The sequence below is a fragment of the Ictidomys tridecemlineatus genome, chromosome 2 (assembly GCF_052094955.1).
Source record: "Ictidomys tridecemlineatus isolate mIctTri1 chromosome 2, mIctTri1.hap1, whole genome shotgun sequence".
Classification (NCBI taxonomy): domain Eukaryota; kingdom Metazoa; phylum Chordata; class Mammalia; order Rodentia; family Sciuridae; genus Ictidomys; species Ictidomys tridecemlineatus.
In genome coordinates, this window is record NC_135478.1 from 89003803 (window position 1) to 89029289 (window position 25487).

General features: G+C 42.4%; 1 protein-coding gene across 2 annotated transcripts in view; it reads left to right on the plus strand.

The window, feature by feature from the left end:
- Fbxw8 (F-box and WD repeat domain containing 8) overlaps positions 1 to 25487 on the plus strand; it is a 111941-nt gene that overhangs the window by 82288 nt on the left and 4166 nt on the right. For both annotated transcript variants that reach the window (XM_078039100.1, XM_078039099.1), the window contains 2 exons: positions 10596 to 10723; positions 24797 to 24970. In XM_078039100.1, the coding sequence (XP_077895226.1) occupies positions 10596 to 10723; positions 24797 to 24970 (302 nt within the window). The remainder of the gene's footprint in view (positions 1 to 10595; positions 10724 to 24796; positions 24971 to 25487) is intronic.

A 25487-nucleotide genomic window follows, 5' to 3' on the forward strand; every position in this document is an offset into this window, starting at 1 on the left:
TCCCTTCCAGGGACTACAGTGGCAGTCCCTCTTTCCCTCCCATCCAGAGTCCCACCTACTAGAAGAACCTCACCAGCTGTTCCGAGATGCCCTGTCTGAGCGCTTTTGCAGTACACAGGACCTGCACCTCACACTTGGATGTTGTGGTTACTGCCTGGCATTGTGGCCTAACCAGACGGCAGCAGTCAGGAGGCAGGAAGTGGGGAGTTAGAGCTGAGTAACACTAAGCTCTCCTGTGCCTGCAACTCTTTTTCAGCCCCAAAGGTTTGAAGGGGTTTTCACACATTAGGGAACATCAGAATCCACAGGATTAAAATAGGGATCATTGGCCCACCCAGAGCTTCTGATTCAGTGTGTTTGGGCAGGGCCTGAGAACTGCAGTTGCGGTGTGCCCATAGCTGCTGTGGCTGCTGCTCTGGACCACCTTTTGAGCAGTCTGTGGTGGAGATTTAAAGAGCACAAGCTTTGAAGGCCACCTGTCCAGGTTTCAGTCCTGGTTCCAGAACTTGAGAGCTGGGTAAAGGTTTGCCCTCTCTCTAGCTTCACTTCGTTGTAGGTACAACAAGTGAAATCTTTCACTCACCTTATAGAATTGTGGGGGTCAGATAGATGGTGCATTATTATAGGGTCGAAAGCGTGTAGGAGAACTTTGTGAATATCAGCCGCTATTAATAACCATTTTTGACAGGAATTGGGAAAAGATATGACAGTACACTGATACAGGACTGAGACCCCTGGGCTGTGCCTCGGGCTGCTGTGGCTGCCTTGTTACCTGTGTGATTTGGGGCAAGTTATTTAAAATTATTGAAGCCTCAATTTTATGCAGTTTCTTAATGCATAAAATGAAGATAATAGTATTTTTCTGTCTCTCTGTTGGTGGTGTGAGACTCAAATGGAGTGATATTTGGAGAGAATTTGAATGAAAGGCTGGATGTTATGAACAGTATGTATCAAACACTGTCAAGCAGCTCTCGGTGATGCCATGGTATACTATGTCATGTGATTAAAGGTGGCCAGGCCTCAGGGGTGAGGAGACTTTAGGGGTGGACTATCTGTCCTACACCAAAGGCTCTGGTTATATACTGCAATTTTCAGGGCCTCCCCCTTCAAACTGTCATTTATTTCAGTGATCTGGCCTTAGTAACATTCTGCCTGCCTACCCTCTTTCAAGCCTTTGTCCACCTCACTTGGGGGCTAAGCTAGAAGTCACCATTCTAATCAAAAGAAAATTGATAACCAAGCTGGTTTAATATCCTGTGTTAATTAAGTCTGTAGACTTACAGGTAGTTTTATATTATAAGCAGCTCACTTGTAATATTTTCATTTTAAAATAATGTTTAAGCTCCTTTAAATTTTAAAGAATTCATGTCATAGTTTACAGCCAGTTTTCTCCCAAAGCATAGATTTAATAATAACTCTTTCTCCTGGGGACTGTATAAACGTGGGTAATTGTAGAGTGTTTGGAGACTGCATGCGCTCCTTTATTACGAGGCGCGGTGAGAGTATGAGAGGAGAATTGCAGATGCATAGTCATTATCTCCTCCTTGACCCACCACTCGGGCAGTGGGCACCCCTCTTCATTTATGTAACTGTCCACCAGTTCTCTGTGGTCACAGCTCTTATCCTTTCCTAGCACTGGGACAGAGACTAAAGAGATCTCTGAAGCAAAGCAGAGCCGCATTCTGCTCACTCCGCAAAGCAGAGCTGGCTTCCTTTATGGGCCCTGCACCTTCTGCATGGTAGAGACGAAGTGGGGAGGGAGGCAGTTGAGAGATGTCTGGGTGACTTTTGCCTGGTTTTCCCCTGGGAACACTTTTGCTCCCTAGGTTCCTTTCAGGCTTAGGTCACAATAGGTGTTGGTTCAGCTTTGCTCTGGTCCTTTGTAGACATCTGCCCACATCACAAAGCCTGCATTTGGCACAGCCTGCATGATTGGCACTGCCTCCCCGGGAAGAGTCCAGTCCTGGAACAGCGGGGGCTGCAGGTGCACTGGCACGTGGTGGGGAGCTCATACAGGCCTGGCCTACCCAGAGCCTGGCGACACTCAGCAGCACCGTCTCGTCCCTGAAATATCTTGGCCTTGTGGGCTTGTCACTCCAATTAAAACTTACACATGAAAGCAGCCCAGGCTGCTCCTCCCTCTGTGCTGAGTGTGTGTGTGCTGTGCCAGAAGCATGTCATGGAAACTGTTGGGGGGCACGTTTCAGGGACCTGTGCTCATTCTGGGAGCCAGCTCTTCAGTCCTTGCATCTTGCTGGTCGCTGCTGCTAAGTGCACCTGAGAGGCGAGGTTCTGTTTGCCAACAGAAAGTCACCTTTGGGACGGTGGTGAAAGTCATTTTCCACATGTTCACAGATATGGCCGTGTTACCAAGCCTCACGCTATGACTTATCTCTGGCAAGGACTTACAAAATAGTCTCTCTGGCTGATTGTCAAAAATTACATCATATCGGAGTAAACTGCTTTTAAATCAGACATCCATTATTCATGTATATTAACTGCTTTTTTATTTTTTTATTGGCTGTTTTGTGTATGATTTACTTTTCTCACTAGCTCCCTCTCCCTCCTCAATTGTCCATCTTTCTCATCCCTTTTTTAAAATCTTAGCTCATCTGTGAATTTACAGAAGCTTTCACTTAGCTTTGTGTGTGAGCACTGATACATAGATACTGCATTTTTTGTAGTTAAATTTCACATTTCTCTGGATCATAGTTACATTGAATTAGAATCTCACTTTTAGTGGTTTACATGAGTAGATTCTACCCCAAATATTTATAGGCCTTTATCTTTTATGTTTTGTACTTTTTTTTTTTTAATGAGTGTTCCTAGTCTCATACTTCAAGACTGGAATGAAACTTTACTTGCAACTCAGGAAGCAGCTCCATGCCTTGCCACTGGTGGACAGCTGATTGACTTAACATTCCATTTGTATTCGTGAAGCCTGTCTTTACTACAAGGCAGTGTGGCACCTGCCTGTACTGGACAGGTCCACACAGGTGTGCAGGGCTTACACATCTGTGCATTCTTTTATCAGTTGTATACTGAGCCCCTCTCGTATGCAAGGCATGGTGCAGGTATCCAGAGAAGTGTTCATTCACACAGTATGGTGTGAACATGAAGCATGCCCTGTGCGTCTGCCATCTTTGTGATCATGGTACATTTTCCTTGTTTTATAGTATTTTCGTTGTTGTTTATGGTGTTTGATTGCTTGGAACAATGACTAGAGACTGGAGAGTGTTTACTCTGCTGAACCCCCAAACCAGTGTTATGTGTTATTTTTGTTAGAAGGAGCCAGGATTTGTCTACTTCTAGCACATTTACTTGAGTCTGTTCAGTACTCCTTCCAACACATCAGAATGTTTTTCTGGAATTGTTTTCTGTTTCCCAAAAGTACTTCCTTTGGAAGGTTTTTGTTGTTGTTGTTGTTGTTGTTTTAGTGAGGATCTGTTGGCCTCAAGTGCTCTCAGTGTTTTAACCCAAAAACATTTTTATTTCATCTTTAAAAGGTAATCTTCCTGTCTTTTATAGTTCAGGTTCACAGGTACTTTCCCTTAGTTTTTTTTTTTTTTTTTTTTTTTTTTTTTTTTTTGGTGCTGGGGATTGAACCCAGGGCCTTGTGCATGCAAGGCAAGCACTCAGCCAACTGAGCTGTATCCCCAGCCCTCCCTTAGTCTTTTGAAGACACTGGTTGTGCTGCTGAGAAGGTGGCTGCCAGCATACCTCTCAGACCCTTTTAGGATTTTTTTCTTCCTCTTGATGCTTTTAATATTATCTTTTTGTTTTTAATTTTCTGTGATTTTACCCCAGTGTCTCTAGGTATGGATTTATTTTTTAATTTATCTTCTTTGGAAGATAAATTTCTTGTGTTTCCTTCCTTTCCATTGCAGAAAATTCCCAGCCATTTTTCCTGTTGAAATTTCCTCTCTTTTCTCTCTGGAGCTCAGGTCAGATGAGTGCTGGACACTGCTTGCTTCTCTTTTCCATCTCTCTCTGTTTCATTCTGGGTAATTCCTCATATCAGTCTTCAGTTCACAGATTCCCTCTTGGACTCATCCTTCTTCTTGTTTATATCATCCATTGACTGTAATTTCTATGATTTGTTTTTCAAACCTACTTAATAAGTTTTGCTAAGTTACATTCTCTCCCTCTTTTATCTATCAACATTTTTGACATGCTTGTTTTGTTCTTTATTTGAAAAATACCTAATATGCTTGGAAGTCTAATTGAGCTTGTTTTTTTAAATATTTATTTTTTAGTTATAGGTGGACACATTATTTTATTTTCATGTGGTGTTGAGGTTTGAACCCAGTGCCTCACGCATGCTAGGCGAGCAGTCTACCTCTGAGCCACAACCACAACCCTAATTGAGCTTGGTTTTGTTTCTCTCACTTAGGATAAATTGCTTTTTTCTGGTTTTGGATTTTTTTTTTTTAACTGTGAGCTAATCTTTGGCTGATCTTGATTTATAGGTCTCTTAAGGGGTCTGGGTGGAGGTTGTCCTCCTGAGAAGATTCTGCCAGGTACTGGAACCATATCACTGAACTGAAAATACTTGACTCAGTAGGCTTGGGTTCTCCTGGCCATGCAGATGGTGTGAATTCTGCCTGAACTCATGTGAGGGCACACATGTGATCACAGCTTGAGTTTTGTCCACCCTGAGCTGAAGCTGAGGTGGACAGATTTCCATAAAGTGAGCTCTCTTCACCAGTAGATAGATTTTTTTCCTCCTTGCTTGCTTTTATCTAAGTGCCTAAAAAGGCTCGGCTTTATGGAGAACATTTTCCTTTGTGTTGGCCAGACCCTTGGTCTTCCATTTCACCAGCTGTTTGGGCTCCTGACACTGGCATGCCTCCCTGGCCTAACGTTCACTCACCTTTCTGATTTTCAGTGCTCTCGTCACTTTTGGCTTCTCTGAATTTCCTTAATTTCTTATGAGTTAAACAGAATGTCTGAAGGCCTGTCTGATAACAGGTAGAATCGTATCCTGTTTTTCAGTGTTATTTTTCTAGGCATTTTAGTTTGCCATCTTGTGAGCAGTGGAATCTCGGGACTGGATGCAGTTTCAGTTTCCTAGAATGTAGATATGACAACCAGGTATCTGTGCAGCCTCCCTCTCTTTGGGGAAGGGTGAAGCAGTTTCTTTGTACAAGCCAAATATCTGGGCATGGAAAAATATGTTAAGCATTAAAAGGAATGTTAATCTTTATTGGGTTCCTAACTGAGGGTGATTTCGGTGTTTGGCTGATATGGAGTCCCAGTTATCTCCAAACGCCAATATTAACAAGATGCAGAGAAGGTGTAACTAATATAGTATCTGGCACATCCTGGGCCCTTGCTGCATGCTGCAGGAATGAATGAATGATAGGAGTTCCACTCCAAAGGAGTTACTTAGAGTCTTAAGTCTTGCAGAATGTTCTCCAGTATGTGGTGCAGTGTTTGTAACAGAGCTGCACCTGACCTAACTTCAGAGTCTCCTTGGGGACTCCCATCCTCCATGTTTTAAGACTTGGAAGAAGATAATGCATGGTTCAAGATGGCCCCATGAGAACACCAGATGAAGCATGTAGACAGTAAATACCTCCCACCCTGACAAGAGGGGAGAACTCTGCGTGCTGAGGGCTTCTTCAAGAAGAGAGCACAGAGTACACTTGAGTGGGTGGGAAAAGAGAACATGAGGTTTACTGGCTCTGTGCTCCAGAATTTGGCTTCTGATCATGACTTTTCCCCCCAGAAGAGCAAAATATATGTGGTAGTGATGGAGGAGAGCTTTCAGGGAGCAGAAAGGAAGAGAGGTAGACCATGTTGTCTCTAAGGCTGTCCATCAGGTCTTCTTCCTGTGCCTTTATCCTCTGTTTTGCTTCAGTTCATCCAGTGTCTCCTGACCTTTGGCTTTGTTACTTCCTTTTATAAAATGATAGTGGACAAATTTAATTCGCAAAGCTTTTAAAATGCTTCAGTCTCATGAGGAAGTCACCTGCCCACTCCTGACCTGCTTGGAGAGGCTGTGCTGGGGTTCTGAGGTGGTCTGGTGCTACTTGGTGCTGGCTGGTTGTAGGTCTAATGCCTTTCACTATTTTGGTAAACTTGAAAAAAACATGCACGGAGTTCCCTTCTTTGTTCATCAGAATTCTAGGCTGACAGGGCTCCATAATTTCTTCTGGATGCAAGTGTTCATATTCACTTTTGAGGGTAATGTCAGTCCCAGATTTAGGAAGAGTTTGCAGTGCCAAACCCCCTTCTTGCTGAGCGAAGAAGGAACTGGCCTGCCTTGGACTTACCCCATTACAATGATAGTGGCCATTTCCCAGCCCTTTCCATTACGGTTTGGAAAGTAACATCTGGGCACCCCAGAGGATCCAGGTCACATAGGGAGGATGCGGGCCCGCTCAGGGCAGCTGCTGATGCTTCCCAGATGTTGGGCCTGGGGTTGTTGCCTCCCTTCTGAGTGTACTGCCCCTGCTGCTTGAGGCACCAGCTGCTAGGATACAACTATTCGGTGGGTCAGTGGGTCTCCACAGAGAGGTGGTCCTGGGTATAGAGCAGCAGGACAGCTGGTGGCCGGCAGCAGCTGGCAGAGGCGCAGACTCTTTCATCTGGCAGCAGACTGAAGCTCCTGCACGTCATCTGCCATCCCTGTTCATTCCAGTGAGTATTGCATAAAAAGTGACTAAGAAATATTTTTGACTTGCTGTTGAATGAATTATAGCATTATATGTGTTTTATCTTAAAATTTCAGAAACAACCCAAATATTCACTAATATAGAATTATATATGCCGAGAGAAATTCTGTGTAACCATTTAAAATAAGATCTGACTGTAGTTGCTGACAAGTGAAAAAACAAATTGTAAAATAATAATCCATGCAGAGAAGAAAGTTTTTGGACACATATAAAAAAGAGAGATATACAACATTGATATATAAAAGTCTAAAAGTATATATACCAAATTGTTAAAAGTGATTTTCCCTGAGAGATGGATATACAAAAGATTGCCACTTTGTTTTATTAAGTAATTCTTATGTTATGTTAGAATTTGATTCAAGATGTTACATATTTGAAATCAGAAAAAAATTTAGAAATAGATTTCAGAGAAATAAGAATAATTGATAAAAATTGAAAGTTAAGCTTCTAAGGCTGGGATTTATCAGAAATAATTCAAGATCTCTAAGGGGAAAAACACCATAAATAGAGGAATTTTTGCCGAAGTTCCTTCTGAAGACAATGCTTTCAACCACACTGTGCCTTCTAGGTCTAGTGGAAGCCAGAGAGCAAGGAAACATGCCCAGGGTCTGTGATGACATCCTGCATTTCCTGTAGGTAACACCAGTCTCAGCGTGGTTTAGCTGTTTTGGATAATTCTTTTTTTTTTTCCTTTTCTTTTTTTAGTTGTGGATGGACCTTTATTTTATTTATTTATATGTGGTACCGAGGATCGAACCCAGTGCCTCACACATGCTAGGCAAGCGCCCTACCATTGAGCCACCACCCCAACCTTGTTTGGATAATCCTTAAAGAAACATCTGATGCCAGTAAAAAATTTGCTCTGTGATCACTGCTTAAGTCCTCCCATAATATACACTTGGTACTTAAAAGAAAAAAGTCCCCAACAATATCTGTTGACTTGGTGGCCACCAGCACAGCGCTTTCTTCAAGATTGGGGAGGTCTGGGTAGCTTTTTTCTTCTTTTCAGCATATCTGTACACCCTGAGAATGAGTCAAGTGACCATGGGTTGAAATGCACCCAACTAGGGCAATAAAGAGAAAAATTAGTCTAATGCATGGTCTTAACAAGAGAGAGTGCGAGCATGAATAATTAATCTCACTAGTCTGTGGTAGTCAGATAAAATGAAGTCCCATTTGCTCAACCTTATTAAAAGAGAGAGAGTGTGGAGGGAGGGAGGGAGCCATGGTAAAGGTCGTTAAGGGACTTGTAACGTGGAAGAACCGCCTTTGAGACGGTAATGTGTTTTCTAATCTCTGTGGTCTTTAACTAAACACAGTGATAAAGGTACTCTTCGGGTAGTTCTGATTCCTTGAATTATTGAACATTTTAGAAAATGCTTGACTCTTGACTGCTGACTTAGATGTTTTCATGATGAATTTGCAGAGAGTCTTTTTGAATCACTCAGAGATGATTCATCTACTTGTCAAAAAAAAAAAAACTTCTAGATAAAGTAAAGACATATGAATTGACTCCATATCAGATTTCCAGGCTTGCATTTACCTTGTTTATTTTACTGACTGAAGACCCACCTTCCTGCTATAGAAGTTGAAGTGTTTTAAAAACAAGAAAATTATTCCAAAATATTGAAAACTCTGTTGATGAGTAGGAGCACAATATTGCTTCTTTTAATTATATATATTTGTATGTGTGTGTGGTGCTGGGGATTGAACCCAGGGCCTTGTGCATACAAGGCAAGCACTCTACCAACTGAGCTATATCCCCAGCCCTAATTATACATATTTTTAATTGAAACATAGTTGTTGTACATATTTATGGAGTACAGTGTGGCATTTCAGTTCACTTGTATACAATGTATAATGATTAAATCAGAGTAATGGCATATCCTTCAGTTCAGACATTTATCATTTCTTTGTGTTTTTATTTTTTTTATTTTTTATTTTTTACAGAGAGTGAGAGAGGAGAGAGGGGGGGGAGAGAGAATTTTTTTTTAATATTTATTTTTCAGTTCTCGGCGGACACAACATCTTTGTTGGTATGTGGTGCTGAGGATCGAACCCGGGCCGCACGCATGCCAGGCGAGCGCGCTACCGATTGAGCCACATCCCCAGCCCCATTTCTTTGTGTTTTTAATATAAAAAAATGTTAGGGGGAAGAAATCTCTATTAGGAGCCAGGCATGGCAGCACATGCTGAGGCCGAGTCAGGAATGCAAATCTGTGGCCAGCCTGGGCAACTTAGCAAGGTCTTGTCTCAAAATAAAAAATTTAAAAAGGGTTGGGATATAGCTCAGTGGTAAAGAACTCCTGGTTTTAATCCCCAGTTACCAGTGGGAAAAACTCCTTTTGGTCATTTTGAAATACTCACAGAATTAATACACACCACCAGGTTGCTGTTTTTAATTTTTTTCATTCACTTCAGGAGTTGATTTTATCTGATTTTTGGTTATTTGCTAAAGATAAAAAATTTCTAGATAGAATTATTTCTATGTTCTTATATGGAATAATAATCTTATTTTGGTTATTTTAGAATTGTTAATCTTTTCTGAGTCATAAACTTGTTTTTAACTGCATTTTAGTTTATTCTCTAGTCTTTATGGATTAAGAAGGCATTTTGAATTCTGAAATTGTCATCTCTTCTTCTAAATGCTGTTAGCAATGGTTAATTAGTATTGTGGTGATATTTCAACTATCAGGAATTTCCAAAGAGTGGCTTGTTAGAAATGTGTGCTGACAATGAAATTGATGGTTGTCAAAGTGGAGACTATTTAATTTATTATTAACTTCTCAATACCAACATAAAAATCTGCACATGGGTAAGTGATAAATGTATAGGTTAACAAGAAAAGAGCATGTCATTTCCATGTGTTGCTGACAGGAGAATTTCTATACAAAAGAATACAATTAAAACTTCTGAGTTTGGTGATTGATTTTAAAATATTTACCACATTATTAACAGAATAGATAGTATGGTCGGAAGTTGGTATGTGTTCACATTAGTGAGGCAGCTTTTGAACTGAATTTTGGGGCAAGGACTGTGTCCCCAGCACCTGCCACAGTGATCTATATTTAGCATTTAATGTTTGTCAAATTAAGTTGAATTGAATTGCTAAGGTTTTTTTTTTTTTTAAGCAAAAGACTTGATCTTTGGGGGAGATTCTTGTGAATCATCCTTTACCCCCATCCCACTCCAACTTTGCAGGGGAGAGGGCACAGAAGTGTTCCAGAATGACAGATGCCCTGTCTAGAAAGCTCAGGCATCTTCTTATTTGCTTCCGTACCTTACAAAAGAGAGCTCCCCAAAGCAACAAGGGGGAGTTGGAAGAAGGTTTGGGTTTGGGTTTGCAGTTCAGTCCAAAGGAACCATCTGAGGGTTAAGTACAGGCTTCATCCTCCTGATGCTTGTACCGTCCATGCTTTTACCTTATGTGGTGCAAGTACAGGAAGAGAACCCAAGCTGGATCCCTGCAAGCTTCCCCATCACTTGTTTAAGTTCCCATTACTTTTAAATCAGAAGCAATCTGTGACCCTTAGTTTCCGTCCTTCATTTGCTGTTGAAGAATTGGGAAACGTGGGCTGGGGATATAGCTTAGTGGTGGAGCACCTGCCTTCCATGCACAGGATATCTAAAATTAGGATTCCTAATGTTCCCACTTGGCATTTCTCTCTGTGTCCCATGAATTTGCACTTGGCCTGAGCTACTCTTTGGATTTTCCTCTCTTCTTTTCTTTGCATTTCCTGTTGTTTTTTCTATTGGCCCTACCCCTCTCCTTTGAATAACCTGGAAGTGGTCAGGAGATGAAGCAGCAGACCACCTTCTTCAACAGGACCTGAGTGGAATGCTCATGCCCTGAACAGTGGTGAAGGGATGTGATCTGAGGCACTGAGCACCCGCATGTTTTTCTTCCTCTTTCAGATCCTCGTGTACAGCCTGGAAGCTGAACGCTGCCTCTCAAAGCTGGGTAACACACTCGGTGACTTCACTTGTGTCAACCTCAGGGACAGCCCTCCCAACCTTATGGTCAGTGGCAACATGGATAGGAGGTAGGTTTGAGTTGGACTGCAGTTTTGGCAGAGACCTGGCCCCCAGCCTCCAGGGTGCCGGTTGGTGTGTGCTCTCACTCTTCTGTTCTCACCCTGTAGCTTTGACAACCTGAGTTCTGACCCATCAGATCCATGGTCTTGACAGAGACCCCAGGTTTGTATTAGGTAATAGTTGGATTTCACTACGCCTCTGCTTCATTTCTGAAGCACCGTGGGACAGCTTTCTTTTCAGCCAGTTGGTGGACACAGTTGGTGGAAGGTCCAGCAAGACCACTTGGAATATCCTTTGTCCCCCTGCTGCAAAATTTCTTTGGCATTTAAAAGCTCACTTTCTAATATTAAAAACAATAACCTAAGGGATGAATCATGTTCAACAAAACAGGGTTGCCTGCCAAATGATGTCAAGAGTGTGTTTCAGAGCACTATGGTGTCCCTCTGGTGATGGGGGAGAAAAGAGACTTGATGTGAACAGATTCCAGTTTCTATTTAGCTGATTAGCAGCCTTCTCTTTAACACACTGGCTTAGAGAGTCGGATTTTCCTGGTAACGGGTCCAGTGCCAGCCCTGGACGCTCCAGGAACCATCAGCACGAAAGGATTAAAGTGTTTGAAAGACCCTCTGAGTCCAAATTTTAGGTTTTTCCTGTTCCCCACTCCCCCCCCCCCCGTCCTTTCTTTTCCTTTTCTTTCAGCTTTTTTTTTTTTTTTTTTGGCTGGTTATCTGCTGTGTCTGATCCAGTACCCTGAAGAGAGGTAGTGTGGCTGGAGGCCAGAGTCTGCTGGCGCCCCTCCCCTGGGCCCGGCCCCGGGCTGCAGGTGGTGGGCTGCTCGGTGGTGGGCATCAGCTCATGAGGCAGGTGCTCCTCCTTGCCAAATCCCAGACCTCTGTACCACCAGTGCAATAGCTTGCAAAAATAATTATTTTATTAAATAATATTTTCAGTTCCCAACCTTCACCCATCTAGCTTCCCACCTCCAGTTTAGAGCAAAAAATGATGTGTGTACGCTTCATTGGAAAACCATATTCTTGTCATTTTGTTTTTCTCAAGGTCTCTGAAAGTGGTTGATATTTTGATGCTTAAGCATTGAACTCTTGAGTTCAGTGTGTGTCCAGTTTTTCTCTTTAAAATCTAGTCTTGTTAAGTAGTCCCTACACGTGGCTCAGCAAATGAAACAAATCAGATTGCTCTAAGCTTATCTCATAGAATCTTCACACAGGAACCAAGTAGCTACTTGTTTTCAAAAGAGCAAATATAGAGGGCTTTTGGGGACATCCAAATGGAAAGGGTTGGGATTGTAGATTAAGCCCCAGATTTGTTTGCAGTGTGAGCATTTAGGTATTGAGCCACAGTGAGACTCACGGGAAACCCAAATGGTGTTGCAGAGAAGAGACCTCTGCTTGTGCATAGTGTAGCTCAGTTAGCTCCAAGAAAATGGTGAAAGCAGACTGTCCTGACAATGGTGAGCTGCACATCAGCTTGTCAGTCAGGAGTCCTTCGTGCACCTGGTAAAGCTGCCTTATCATGCATCCACTGCCAGAAGAAGAGTCACATGTATAGTATGAAAGGCCTCTCTGGTCAATTTGAAGCTCAAATCTGACCATGCTAAATAAATTTCATTAGTAAACTGGTGTTGCATTTTAAAAAAAAAAAAATCCCTCTGTCCCTAGGGATGAAAAAGAATGGTGACTAAGAACTTGGACTGGGTATCCAGTGCAGCATTTAGACAGGGCCAGTCCTAGGGCTGTTTGATCACTGCCCTGCATCAGGGGCTGGCCTTCACATGTAAGAAAGCACTATGAATCAGAATCTTAAGTCTTCAACAAGCACTTGAAATACAGGATTAAAAATACTTTGTTTGGGGCTGGAGATGTGGCTCAAGCAGTAGCGCGCTCGCCTGGCGTGCATTCGGCCTGGGTTCGATCCTCAGCACCACATACAAACAAAGATGTTGTATCCACCGAAAACTAAAAAATAAATAATAAAATTCTCTCTCTCTAGAGAATTTCAATATTTATTTGAGCCGCTTGAGCCACAACCCCAGCCTTCTCTCTCTCTCTCTCTCTCTTAAAAAAAAAAAAAACAACTTTGTTTTGGGGCTAGGGCTGAGGCTCAGTGGTGGAGCACTTACCTACTCTAGGTTTGATTCTCAGCACCACATAAAAATTGATAAATAAAATAAAAGCATTGTGTCCTCCTACAACTAAAAAAATTTTTTTAAAAAGTACTTTGTTTTCAAATAAAAAATGTGCATTTGTAAAAAGGAAGGAATGCGTCTTCTAAAGGTGGTAGAGGCTTAAGATCTCTACAGGTTTAAGATCTCAATGGACATGCACACCAAAGTTCCAGTGCTTGTGTTTTATTTCAGAAGGAACAAGGATCAGATGCTGTGAGAACTATGTCCTTGGCTGTCACTAGTGACTGATGTGATTTTCAGAACCCCTGGAACCTCCCTGTTTTATTTAAAAATCTAATTGCCTCTGCATTCTCTTAGTACTGTGAAAATAACTTGAGAATGAAATGGACTCTAGAGATATGTAAAACTGTCTGTGGTTAAGGCAAAACTAAAGAAAGTCATTCTTTAAAAGTAAGAAAAGCAGTTTGAGTAGTTTACAAAACTTGGATGGGGTTTTATAAATTTGTTGTTGTTGTTTGTTTTTATTTTGGGGGTAGGGAGGGGAAATAAGCTAGGTATTTCTTCATTTTTAATTTAAGCCTATCACCCTTTCCAGAAAGAAAGCACAGGGTAAATAGAGTCTGTTGGGGAGGGTAAAAGAGTGATTGGGCTGAAACTGAGTTGCTGTTAGATTGTGCTTTTTTTTTCTTGCTGGGAGAGAAGACCTGCACCATGAGGAGGGCAGGCGGTGTGAGTCTGCAGTGTTATCAGCCGGGAGAAGTGAGTTTTTCCAAAGGCATAGTGCATCTTCTTGCAGGTGCGGGCTGTTAGATGTCATGCGGACAGTGTGTCTGGCTATTGACCACAGTGTCTGTCTTGGATTCGATAGTGTCTAACACTGTTTGTCTGTCTATATTGATGCTAGCATGTTCGCATCTGTGAAACCAGGGCGTGTCATTCCAGTGGCATCACAAACAGCTGACAGCATTTTCAAACATTACGTAAGATAGTGGTCCTTTTTACAACCCCTGGTGTGAACATATATATTTATTCACTGAAGGCAAAAATGAATTAATAGCTTAGGAATTAGGATATTTATTAGAAGCTTGAATGGGTACCAAGAACAAATAGATCACTTTGGTGGTGGTAATTGTGATTTTAGTTTGAACTCTGTTTGGGATTCATTGAGATTTAGAGTCTATAAATTTATGTCTTCCACCAAATTTGGAAAGCTTTCAATTATTATTTTCTCCTGTAGTTTCTCTGCACTAATTTCTTTCTCAAATAAAAATTCTCCTTCAGGAACTTGAGTGATGAGTGTGAGATCTTTTGATTTTGCCCAGCAGGTCACCAACGCTCTTCTCATTTGCTTTCCCACACTGCCCTCTTTTCTTCAGAGTTTATGATTTCTACTGGTCATCCTCAGGGTCACTGATTGTTTGCTCTGTCATCTTCATTCTGCTGTCAAGCCCATCCAGAGAGATTTTATTTCAGATTTTATATTTTCTGATTCAAAACTTCCATTTGGTTCTTTTTTCATAGTTACCATTTCTCTATTAAGAGTGTCACTTTTACTCATTTTACTGTTATGGAATAGGATTATAGTAGGGGCTTTTAAGTTATGATTCCCCAAGTCTTGGTTACCTTAGGTTGACATCTGTTACTTGTTTTTTTCTTTGAAAGTGGATTACATTTTCCTGTTTCTTTTTGTGTATGATGTGTCAGGCATTTTGAATTGTATTCTGGACATTGTGAATGTTGCATATTTTGGATCCTGTTACATAATCCTCTGGAGAATTTTTTTTTTAATAGGCAGTCACCCCAATTAGGTTCAGACTGCACATATTGTCTGTGGTGGTGAATTCAATGTCAGCTCAATTTCCAGAACCTTTGCTCTGTGGTTTTTGTTGGTCTTGGACATTGCTATGTAGGGGTTCGTCTGAGGCTTGGCAATGGTTTAATCTTAGTTGAGGTCTTACAGGCTTCACGGATACACCTTGGGTCTGTCCTGGATGCTCAGGGATAAGACTGGGACTCACGTGGTTCTCGCACAAGATTATGGAATCTGCTTTTTCTGTTTCCTTTTCTCCTGGTCCTTAAGCTTTCCAGTCCTCAGGGGCTTCTTTCCCTGGTCCTATAACCAGAAGACAGGGTTTCTGTAAGAGTTTTCCCTGCCTGCATCACCCCACCACCTCACTCTGACTGGGGACTATGCTTGTGGCAAAGCCATAAAAGAGCATAAGAAACCCCATAAACACTCCCACCCTCCTCTTGTGGACTTCAGGGGCCCCTTTGGTTGGTTCCTGTAGTCAAAAAGATGTAGTTTCTGTTGGAATGTTAGCTCCTGCTGCGCCACATGGTTCTCCTGTAGGAGCTACTCAGGGCAAGCAGCAGGAGAACGGGCAAGGTTGGGGAACACCTCCCATGCCAGCTGTGCCCCCGCTGTGACTCTCCTTCACAGTCTGGGGGCTTGAGTTTGTTCCTAGCAGCCACAGGTGTTTGTTTTTCCTCCATGGGTTGAGCAGTGGTGGGCTCACTCTGTCTTGGCCAGAATCAGGACTCCCACTTTCTTGTAAATGATTTAAATAAACAAGTAGTTGACAGGCAAGGGCTGTGTTAAATGAAATGCCTTCCTATTCTCTGGCCCTCAGTCTTCTCATCTGTGATCTGCTCCTTCTCCCAGTGAAAGCAGGGATCTAGGATGGAGCTTACTAGAGCAAAAGTTGGCGCTAAGGGCTTTGATCAGAATGAAAGCTGTTACTTGCTTAAGGCAACATTCGTTGAACCAACAGATCTCACACTCTCCTCTCCTAGTATTCAGATAGAATTAACATACCATATAATTCAGAGATTTAAATAGCACCAAATAGTGGGTTTTGTGAGTTCACAAGGTAGGCAGCCATCAGCACCATCAGTTTTGAAACACGTTCACAGAAACCCTGTACCCATTAGCATCACTATCCATCGCCCCCAACACCTGCATCTCTGAGCAACCACTAGTCTCCTCTGTTTCTGCATGGATTTTTCTTTCCTGGACATTTTGTACAAGGAATGGTATATGATCTTTTACGATTAGCTTCCTGCTCAGCACACTGTTTTCAAGAGAAGCCCAGTTTATAGCATGTACCAACATATCGTTCCTTTTTATGGCCAAATAATATCCCACTGTTTAGTTAGACCACATTTTGCTATTCCATTCATTAGTTAACGGACATTTGGGTTGTTTACACCTTTTGGTTATTATGTTTACTGCTGTTACCATATTCATGTTTAAGAGTTCATGTGGACATGTTTTCGATACTCTTTGCTCTGTATACCTGGGAGTGGACTTGAAGTGTATAGTAACTCTACGTTTCACTATTGACAAATTAGCAGACTCTCTTCTAAAGTGGCCACACCATTTTAGACACCTGCCAACACTGTAAGCAGACTCTGTTTTCTCTATCCTCACCAGCACTTAATGTTGTTGTCTGGAGTCCTCCTAATGAGTGTGAAGTGCTGCCTCCTTGTGGTTTTGATGTGGCTCCCCTATGCTAGTGGTGTTGGACATCCTTTCAGGTGCTTATTGTCCGTTCGTGTCTCTTCTTTGGGGAGTTGTCTATCCAAATCCATTTTTAGCTGAATTATTATTTTTTTAATTGTTGAGTTGTTTACATATTTTTTCTAGATACAAATCCTTTGTCAGATATATGATTTGCAAATGTTTTCATTCTGTGGGCTCTTTCTTTCCTCTTTCTTGAGCACAGAAGTTTTTAATATTGATGAAGCTTGATCTGCTTTTTTGTTCCTTGGGCTTTGGTGTCATGTATAAGAATCCATTAACCTAGGGTCACAAAGATTTGCTGCTGTGTTGGTTCGTAGTTCTGGCTCTTACTCTCAGGTATACAGTTCTGTAGCAGGTGTGGGGCAGGGGTTCCTCCTCATTCTCTTGCATGTGGACATCTAACTGGTCTAGCACCATTTGTTGAAAACTGTTCTTCCCATTGAATTTTCTTAGCTCCTATTCTTGAAAGTTTGACCACAAATTTAAAGGTTTATTCTAAACTCTCATTTCTGTTCCATTGAGCTATGTCCACATTTGCCAGCACCACACTGCCTTGATTATGTACAGTTTTTTATTTTAATGTACTACTTATTACACAGTAAGCTTCCGAATGTCAGTCATGCTGCATAGCATCGTTGTAAATGAAAGTCAAAAACTTGTTTTAGAGTCTTTATGTACAACATGGATATATAAATAGTCATAAAAGTTTTAAAATTTAAAAAATGGCAGTGCTTCCAACTTGGGATCATGTGCCTTATTGTTTTGACATGACATCCATGACCCTCATTGCCACAGGCAGTATCTTGGGCCGGCTTGTCATGGGTCACAGAATTTGAGGATTAACAGAGTTCTTCAAGACCATCTAAGGAAATGAAGGTCCAGAAAAGTTCAGGGACCTGTCCACATGACATGTTATTCTTGACAATGCTGATTTTATGTTCTGTATACAGAGAACTCTAAACATCAGAGACCCAGCTTTAAAACACAGAAAGCACTAGCCTAGTCGGAAAAAATTGGGCAGGTCAGCCTGAAAATACGTACTCTTCTAGGCACTATTTAAAATGAATCATTTCATTGAAGGCCATCATCAGTGCTATGCAGATAAAACCATTGATTTTGGTATGTAAGGTTATATTTTAAAATCCTCTTTTAATAGCTCAGGTTCAGTAAGATCAAACAGAATCATGTATTGATTTCTTTTTAAAAAATATACACCAGTTTTCTCAGTTAATTTGGTCATAAGCAAAAGAGCCTGTTTTAATGCTTTGTTGCTTATTTCCTCTATTTTCTGGAGGGAAATATAGCAGAAGGTCGGGTCCTTCTTAATGAAACTGCTGAGCCAGAGTCTGAATAGGCTTCAGCCTTGCCACCAAATACAATTTACCTTATTATCATATGGAACTATTTAATCCAGACCAATAGGAAGTGAGCCCTGACTTGTGGCCCGCAATTAAAGAGTCTCTCAGCTTCCTTCCTGCCTGACAAATAGAAAGTTGTGGTGGCTTGTGGTCCGCCGCCTGCTGCTTGAGAGTGCGCAAGTGGGGCATCAGCGTCACATTCGCTCCATCTGCAAGTGTTATAATAAGTTATTCAAAGCTCTTAACACAGGACCAACCAGAGCGTGCCTCCCTCTCAGTTCCAGCACGTTTTCCTGCCCATCAGATGGATGCTCCTCTGCTGGAGTCTTTGGAAGGTTCTGGTGTCTTTTGTTTTAATTGGCGGGCTAGCGCCGGCTCCTATGGTGTGATTTTCATTAGAGAGGGGCTGCAGAGAGGGAGTGTTGGAACAGTCCTCCAGCCCAACCATGAATATTAAACATAATACAATTACAGCTTTCCGACCAATTATTTTTCTTTTCAGTGGGCAAAGTTGATGAAATACTCGCTAGATAGAGGTTTGCAGTATCTGCTGTTGGCTTCTTTTTGTCCCTGGAATCGGTTGTCCTGGCATATCTTTGTGCCCATTTGCTGTGCTACCTGTTTCCCAGCGGCAAGTGTTCGATTTGAACGCTGAGGTTGCAGACTGTGCCAAGGTTCGCTGCATTTCAACTTGGTGCTGCACACTGTCAGATGTTCGAGGCCGATACCTGCTTCTTAATGTGAATTTGATGGCTTGGGTGGACTCAGCACACGGAGGTGTGTGTTATTTTTGCGGACAAGAAGCCAGAGTGATGTCCCTCTGAGGAGTTGTTAGAGAAAATACTACTTTTTTCCTGTAGGGAGAAGTTCAAGTCTGTTTTGGCCCACTGTTGTATTCCTGGGTGATATCAAAGACACTGCTGCTGTATCTTTTGGTGCATTTGTTTATTTTGTTTGGAGCCGTCCATGCTGGTGTCTAAATACAATAGGAAAACAGATGGCAAACTTTGAACTTCTGGACCAAATTTGTGTTTGCCTTTGTCTCCTTAACAGCCAAACTGTAAATTATGGAGTATAAATATTCAACAGAGGAGCTCTTTATGAAAATCACCACGCCAAAAATAGACCCTTAGTAACCAAACACGCACTGAGAAGTACTGGGCTAAATGCCCCCCCATCCTTAGCAGGGTCCCACTGTGGTCCAGAAGTGGGCCTCTCACCCAGCACTTTTGCTTGTCCTTCTTCGCCCCTAAAGTTTTAGTCCTCCTACCTGCACAAGCGCAGAGATGGATGTCCCTGCAGCTGAAGAGAGAGAAGGATCTTTGTTTTCAAAGCATACTTCAAGCTCTCTCTGGTCTTTCTAGTCCCAGATCCTCCAGCAGAGAGGAAGACTGCACAGCAGGAGGCCCCTAGTGGTCTGCACCCCCACTGGCTAGGTGCGAAGTAAGGCCTCTGCCTCTGGCTCTAAGACCATATTTTTTTCAACATCCTGCTTCACTTAACATTACCTAAGAAATTAATTATTAAACATTATGACACACAACATACAAATGAGGGTGTATATAAGGTATATGCATAATGTCAAGAACAGAGACTGCGCATAACTAGAACCCACGAAGACCTGGTTCCATCCTGGTTGTGGATGAGTTCTTGTTTTTTAAACCACACGACAGTGTCAAGAATCAAAAGCAGAAGCCTCTTTGTGGCTCTCATTCTTCCACTGCCACACCTCTTCTCCAGGATAACTGCCATTAACATTTCCAGTATGTCCTTCCAGAATTTTTAGTTGCTTATAAACAGCATGAACTTTCAAGTTGAATTTAAAAGCACAAAGTGGCATTGAGGAGGTCAGTCTTCTATGCACCCCTTTTCCTGGCCAGCATAGTCCACCTCCTCAGTTGACCACTGTCCTCCAGGTGTCATCCTTACAGTGGCACAGGTGTGTGTCCCCCCAGTATGCTCATTCAGGGTGGGGAGGGGAGCATACTGGAGGCTGCGCCTGTTGGTGATGTAGATCTGCCTGTCTCTCACACCCCGTGTGAACTAGCGTAGGGATGCCCCGAATTGCTCAACCAGTATTCATTGGATGTCCTGGCTGATTGTGCCACCCACATCCAGTCATTCAAATCAGTGACTTTAATGTCCTTTCTAGTTTTTCCTGTCAGCCTGATTCTCATCCTTAATAGGCAATGTTCCCCCCTCAGCGTGCTTTAAAGAGCTTTGTTTTTTCTCACTTTTAAAAAGCATCCTTTGGGGGATGTATTTCAGTTTATTCTGATTACTTCAGTATCAGTGTGTATGACTTACTCCTGGGAAAACAGCAGCCATTAACTCTTTGAGGGCTGCTTCTTTGCCTTACACTCTCTGCTCTTCTGGAACTTAGTTGGGACTTCTGTGGCTCCATCCCTTCTATCCTTCACATCTCAACTCCTCATTCACATTTTCCATCTCTTTATCCCTTGTGCTCCCTTCTTGATAATCTCTCCAAATTTGTCCTCTAATCCAGATGCTCTAATCTCATGAATTTAATTTCAGGGACTATACCTTCACATAATATAGAAGTTTTGTAGGGCTTTTTTTAAAAGAAGGAACCTTGGTACTCTTCAGTCCCCAGCTGGGAGTAAGCCTAGGACTTAAGAGTCTTGCTAATTCTGAGCAGGAAGTGTGAATCAGGAGGTATAACAATACCAGATTTCAAACTGTACTACAGAGCAACAGTAACAAAACCAGCATGGTACTGGTACCAAAACAGGCGGGTGGACCAATGGTACAGAATAGAGGACACAGAAACCAATCCACAAAGTTACAACTATCTTATATTCGATAAAGGGGCTAAAAGCATGCAATGGAGGAAGGATAGCATCTTCAACAAATGGTGCTGGGAAAACTGGAAATCCATATGCAACAAAATGAAACTGAATCCCTTTCTCTCACCATGCACAAAAGTTAACTCAAAATGGATCAAGGAGCTTGATATCAAATCAGAGACTCTGCGTCTGATAGAAGAAAAAGTTGGCTCCGATCTACATATTGTGGGGTCGGGCTCCAAATTCCTTAACAGGACACCCATAGCACAAGAGTTAAAAACAAGAGTCAACAAATGGGACTTACTCAAACTAAAAAGTTTTTTCTCAGCAAGAGAAACAATAAGAGAGGTAAATAAGGAGCCTACATCCTGGGAACAAATCTTTACTCCTCACACTTCAGATAGAGCCCTAATATCCAGAGTATACAAAGAACTCAAAAAATTAAACAATAAGAAAACAAATAACCCAATCAACAAATGGGCCAAGGACCTGAACAGACACTTCTCAGAGGAGGATATACAATCAATCAACAAGTACATGAAAAAATGCTCACCATCTCTAGCAGTCAGAGAAATGCAAATCAAAACCACCCTAAGATACCATCTCACTCCAGTAAGATTGGCAGCCATTATGAAGTCAAACAATAAGTGCTGGCGAGGATGTGGGGAAAAGGGTACACTTGTACATTGCTGGTGGGACTGAAAATTGGTGTGTCCAATTTGGAAAGCAGTATGGAGATTCCTGGGAAAGCTGGGAATTGAACCACCATTTGACCCAGCTATCGCCCTTCTCAGTATATTCCCTGAGGACCTTAAAAGAGCGTACTATAGGGATACTGCCACATCAATGATCATAGCAGCACAATTCACAATAGCTGGACTGTGGAACCAACTTAAATGCCCTTCAATAAATGAATGGATTAAAAAATGTGGCATTTATACACAGTGGAGTATTACTCAGCACTAAAAAATGACAAAATCATGGAATTTGCAGGGAAATGGATGGCATTAGAGCAGATTATGCTAAGTGAAGCTAGCCAATCCCTAAAAAACAAATGCCAAATGTCTTCTTTGATATAAGGAGAGCAACTAAAAACAGAGCAGGGAGGAAGAGCATGAGAAAAAGATTAACATTAAACAGGGACGAGAGGTGGGAGGGAAAAGGAGAGAGAAGGGAAATTGCTTGGAAATGGAAGGAGACCCCCATTGTTATACAAAATTACATATAAGAGGATGTGAGGGGGAAAGGGGAAAAAAACAAGGGAGAGAAATGAATTACAGTAGATGGGGTAGAGAGAGAAGATGGGAGTGGAGGGGGGGATAGTAGAGGATAGAAAAGGCAGCAGAATACAACAGTCACTAGGATGGCAATATGTAAAAACGTGGATGTGTAACCGATGTGATTCTGCAATCTGTATACGGGGTAAAAATGGGAGTTCATAACACACTTGAATCAAATGTATGAAATATGTCAAGAGCTTTGTAATGTTTTGAACAACCAATTTAAAAAAAAAGAGTCCTGCTTTCTGTGGTGACTTTGGCCCATCGGTCTTGACATGCACCACACCAGTGCCTCACCCCCTCCCATAGGCAGCTCCAGGTACCCCCCATCTAGGTGTCAGCATGGCCCAGGGAAGCTGCTGTGTGGGTGAGCTCAGCACTGTTTTAAGCCCCCATTATTAAATGATTTGCAGCGGAAGGGTCCACAAGTTATCTGAAATGGAGACCCCATTTTTGCAACTAAACACAGTGCTGTGGCTAATGGCCCGTGTAGATGTACTCTACATGTGTCTGCTGTTTGGCTGGGTGGTGTTTGCGTAGGGTTTGGGTAGTCTGTGTTTGTGTTGGGAGCATTCCCAAGCCCCAGCCTTACTCAGAGGATCTTAGGGGACAAGTGGTTGTGCAAGATAGTTTTTCGTTTACAGTAAACTTGAATTTTTTTCTTTGAAGCTTTTCATATCCTTGCCTTCATTTTAATATTGGGTTATCAGTTTTTACTATTAATTTGAAGGAGGGTGGCCCTCTGTTATATATATTTTCCTCAGTTTATCAGTCTCCCCCTCCAGTATGGGAAAAAGTTAAAATACTTTTATGTATAGTTATAAATCTTTTTCTGGTTTCTGGATTTTACGATGTTTAGAATAGTCATCCCTATTCCAAATAGTTTCAGTGTAATTGTGCCTAACTTGTTAAGTCCTCTGTAATTTATTTTGGTGTAACGTATGTCCTCCAGCCCCAAGTTGAGACAGTAGAGTATTTTTGCCTTTAACTGCTTTTAGAAAAGTGGGATCTTTTTTGATCACATTTTTAAAAATAGTGCTTATTTATACATAATACAGCCATTGATTTTGGCATATTTGAATTATTACTGAATTCTCTGGGACTATCATCTCTATTTATAAATTTGCCCGATTTGTTCCAATATTGTACCTTACATGTTCTATCATTATCTACTTTTGCCTTACACTCTCTTTCCTGCTAGGAATGGGTGTTAGAGGTCAGGCTTCTTTCCGGCACCCAGGGAAATGACCATGTGGTTTTTCTTTTGACGGTGCTGCAGCAAGTGTGCTAGTGGGTGTCCAGGATGAGGCCCCCTCCTCCGTGGAGAGTGAGGTACGATGTGGCCACGCCCACGTCCCTGCTTTCCCAGGAGTGTGGAGCTTCCCTTCCTTTTCCAGGCTGGGGGTCAGTTTGGGTGATTTTTTTCCCCCTTAGAAATCTGGAGATTTAAGAAAATTAAGTCAAAAAAGTAGAAAACCTAACCAGATTATAATGACCAAGGAAAATGAATTACAAACCGGCCCCATCTGTAAGAAAGAAATTAGGTTCCTGCAGCTTTGGGTTCCCCCCAGTTGAGTTTTACCACACCTTAGTACACCTTGCCCTGAAACCTGCCTTTTCTGATATTGAAATGCAGCCTGTCAGCTTTGTCACCTGCACACATGCTCACAGGCCACCTGTGACAAGTCTCACTTCTGAAAGGGAGGTGCACCTGTGGCCCCATCGGACATGCTGGCTGCTCTGGCTGCCAGGCCCTGGCTGAGGGGTCATCCGCCCTCCTGCTCGCTGCAGCTGTGTGGGCATCTTGCCGTCCCTTTGATGCTTTGCTGTATTTTCTTTCATAGGTTCTCCTTAGGGAGTTCACTTTTGTCCTTTCCTGTTAAAAATTAAAAATCAAATCGTCATGCCTTCAAACTTTGCAGGAAACTAAACTTAGAATTTTTAGTTCAAAACAATCCCCTCCCCCACTGAACTCTGCAAATAAGTGTGTGTGTGGGGGGGTGCTGCTTATGGGAACAGAGCCCCAGGTGTGGACTATGTTTGCAGTGATCCTTGGACTGTGTTTACAGTGATCCTGTGTCACCATACTTTTGTGTCAGACACATTTTGACCACGTTTCACACGAGGGCAGGGTCTCTTCGGGTAGTAATTGTTTTTTCCTTTCTGATTTGTGTCAGAGGGTCTGTGAAATTCACTTCATTCTTGTTCATTAATTTGCTTATATTTTGACACATTCAATTTTAGCTATTGGCACTAAGTATGATGGTATTTGCAGTAGACAAGAGATTTCTGACTCATTCTAACTCATCCATGTGAAAAGCTAGCATGTATTTGTAAAAAATGAGTTTTTTAAGGAGGTTCTTAAATCCAAATTCTTACTAGGCAAGTAATTATTTCAAGTCTCCAGATAAGTGACTACCAAGCATCCACACACTTGTCACAGTTCTGCTGGGCTCGAGTATAAAAGTCCTTCCTAAGTGTCAAGATGGTCACAGATCAGGGAAGTGTTTCCTGGCCAGGGAAGGGTTTGGATTGCAGACAAGTAGCACCAATTTACCAATTTTCCCTTAACAGAATCTTATACCACCAGCAAAATCACTGTATAATAGTTACCACTGGGACACGCTTCTCAGGCCAGCATCACGAGGCATCCTTGTGCCAGTTGGATGTCACCTACCCTCTACCTGGATATGCACTCATTGCAGGTGTCTCCCTGTTGAGGAGCTCAGATGGACAGAGCAGCAATTGCCCTGGGTCACTCCTGTTCTATGTGCTTTTAAATCATTGTGATGAAGTGGTTGTGGGTACTCTGAACTACAGCAGTGGGGAGAGAGTAGTCTATTTCAGTATTGTAGGTATGTGCAGTTGAAGTAGTTTTACGTAGGAACATTGTACCCAGATCAGCACAACTGAGGGGGAAGCTTTAAACTAATCCCCTTTCCCTTCTCTGTGCTCTTTTGGCCCTTCCAGGGTGAGGATCCACGACCTCCGCACTGATAAAATTGCCCTGTCACTCTCGGCACACCAGCTTGGGGTCTCTGCAGTCCAGATGGATGACTGGAAGGTTGTCAGCGGAGGCGAGGAGGGCCTGGTGTCTGTGTGGGATTACCGCATGAACCAAAAGTTGTGGGAGGTCCATTCCAGGTAAGCTTGTCCCGCAGGTGTTTTGAGGAATAGCAGTCATACAACCATCATGCCAGTCACCTGAGCCAGGCACTGTACTAAGCGCTTCCTCAAGTGCATCCTGTGAGCAGGCTGTGCTGCTGCCTCCAGTGTTCAGATGAGGGAACTGAGGCTGGGACATGGTCCTGCTCCAGAGAGATGCAGTTCTTCTCTCTTAGGGCATCGGTTTGCCATCATTCATATCCAACCCTAAAGAGGCCCAGCTTCTCTAAGAAGGACTGATTTCTCATAAGTGCTGTTCTGGTTGTTTTAGAATTCCTCCATCTTACTAAAGCCAGCTCAGAACTGTCGGAAGTCAGCTCAGCTAGGCCATGATGTGGCTCCCACTAGGTGCAGGGGGATGCAGGTGGGAGCACACACTCCTGGGTATCAGATTGCAAGAGGGTCTGCCTGTTGCTTGAGCTGTCCTCACACTGTGTAGGGGGCACCTAGGACTGAAAGTGTTCTGGCCTCAAGTTTTCATTTCAATCTTTACTGA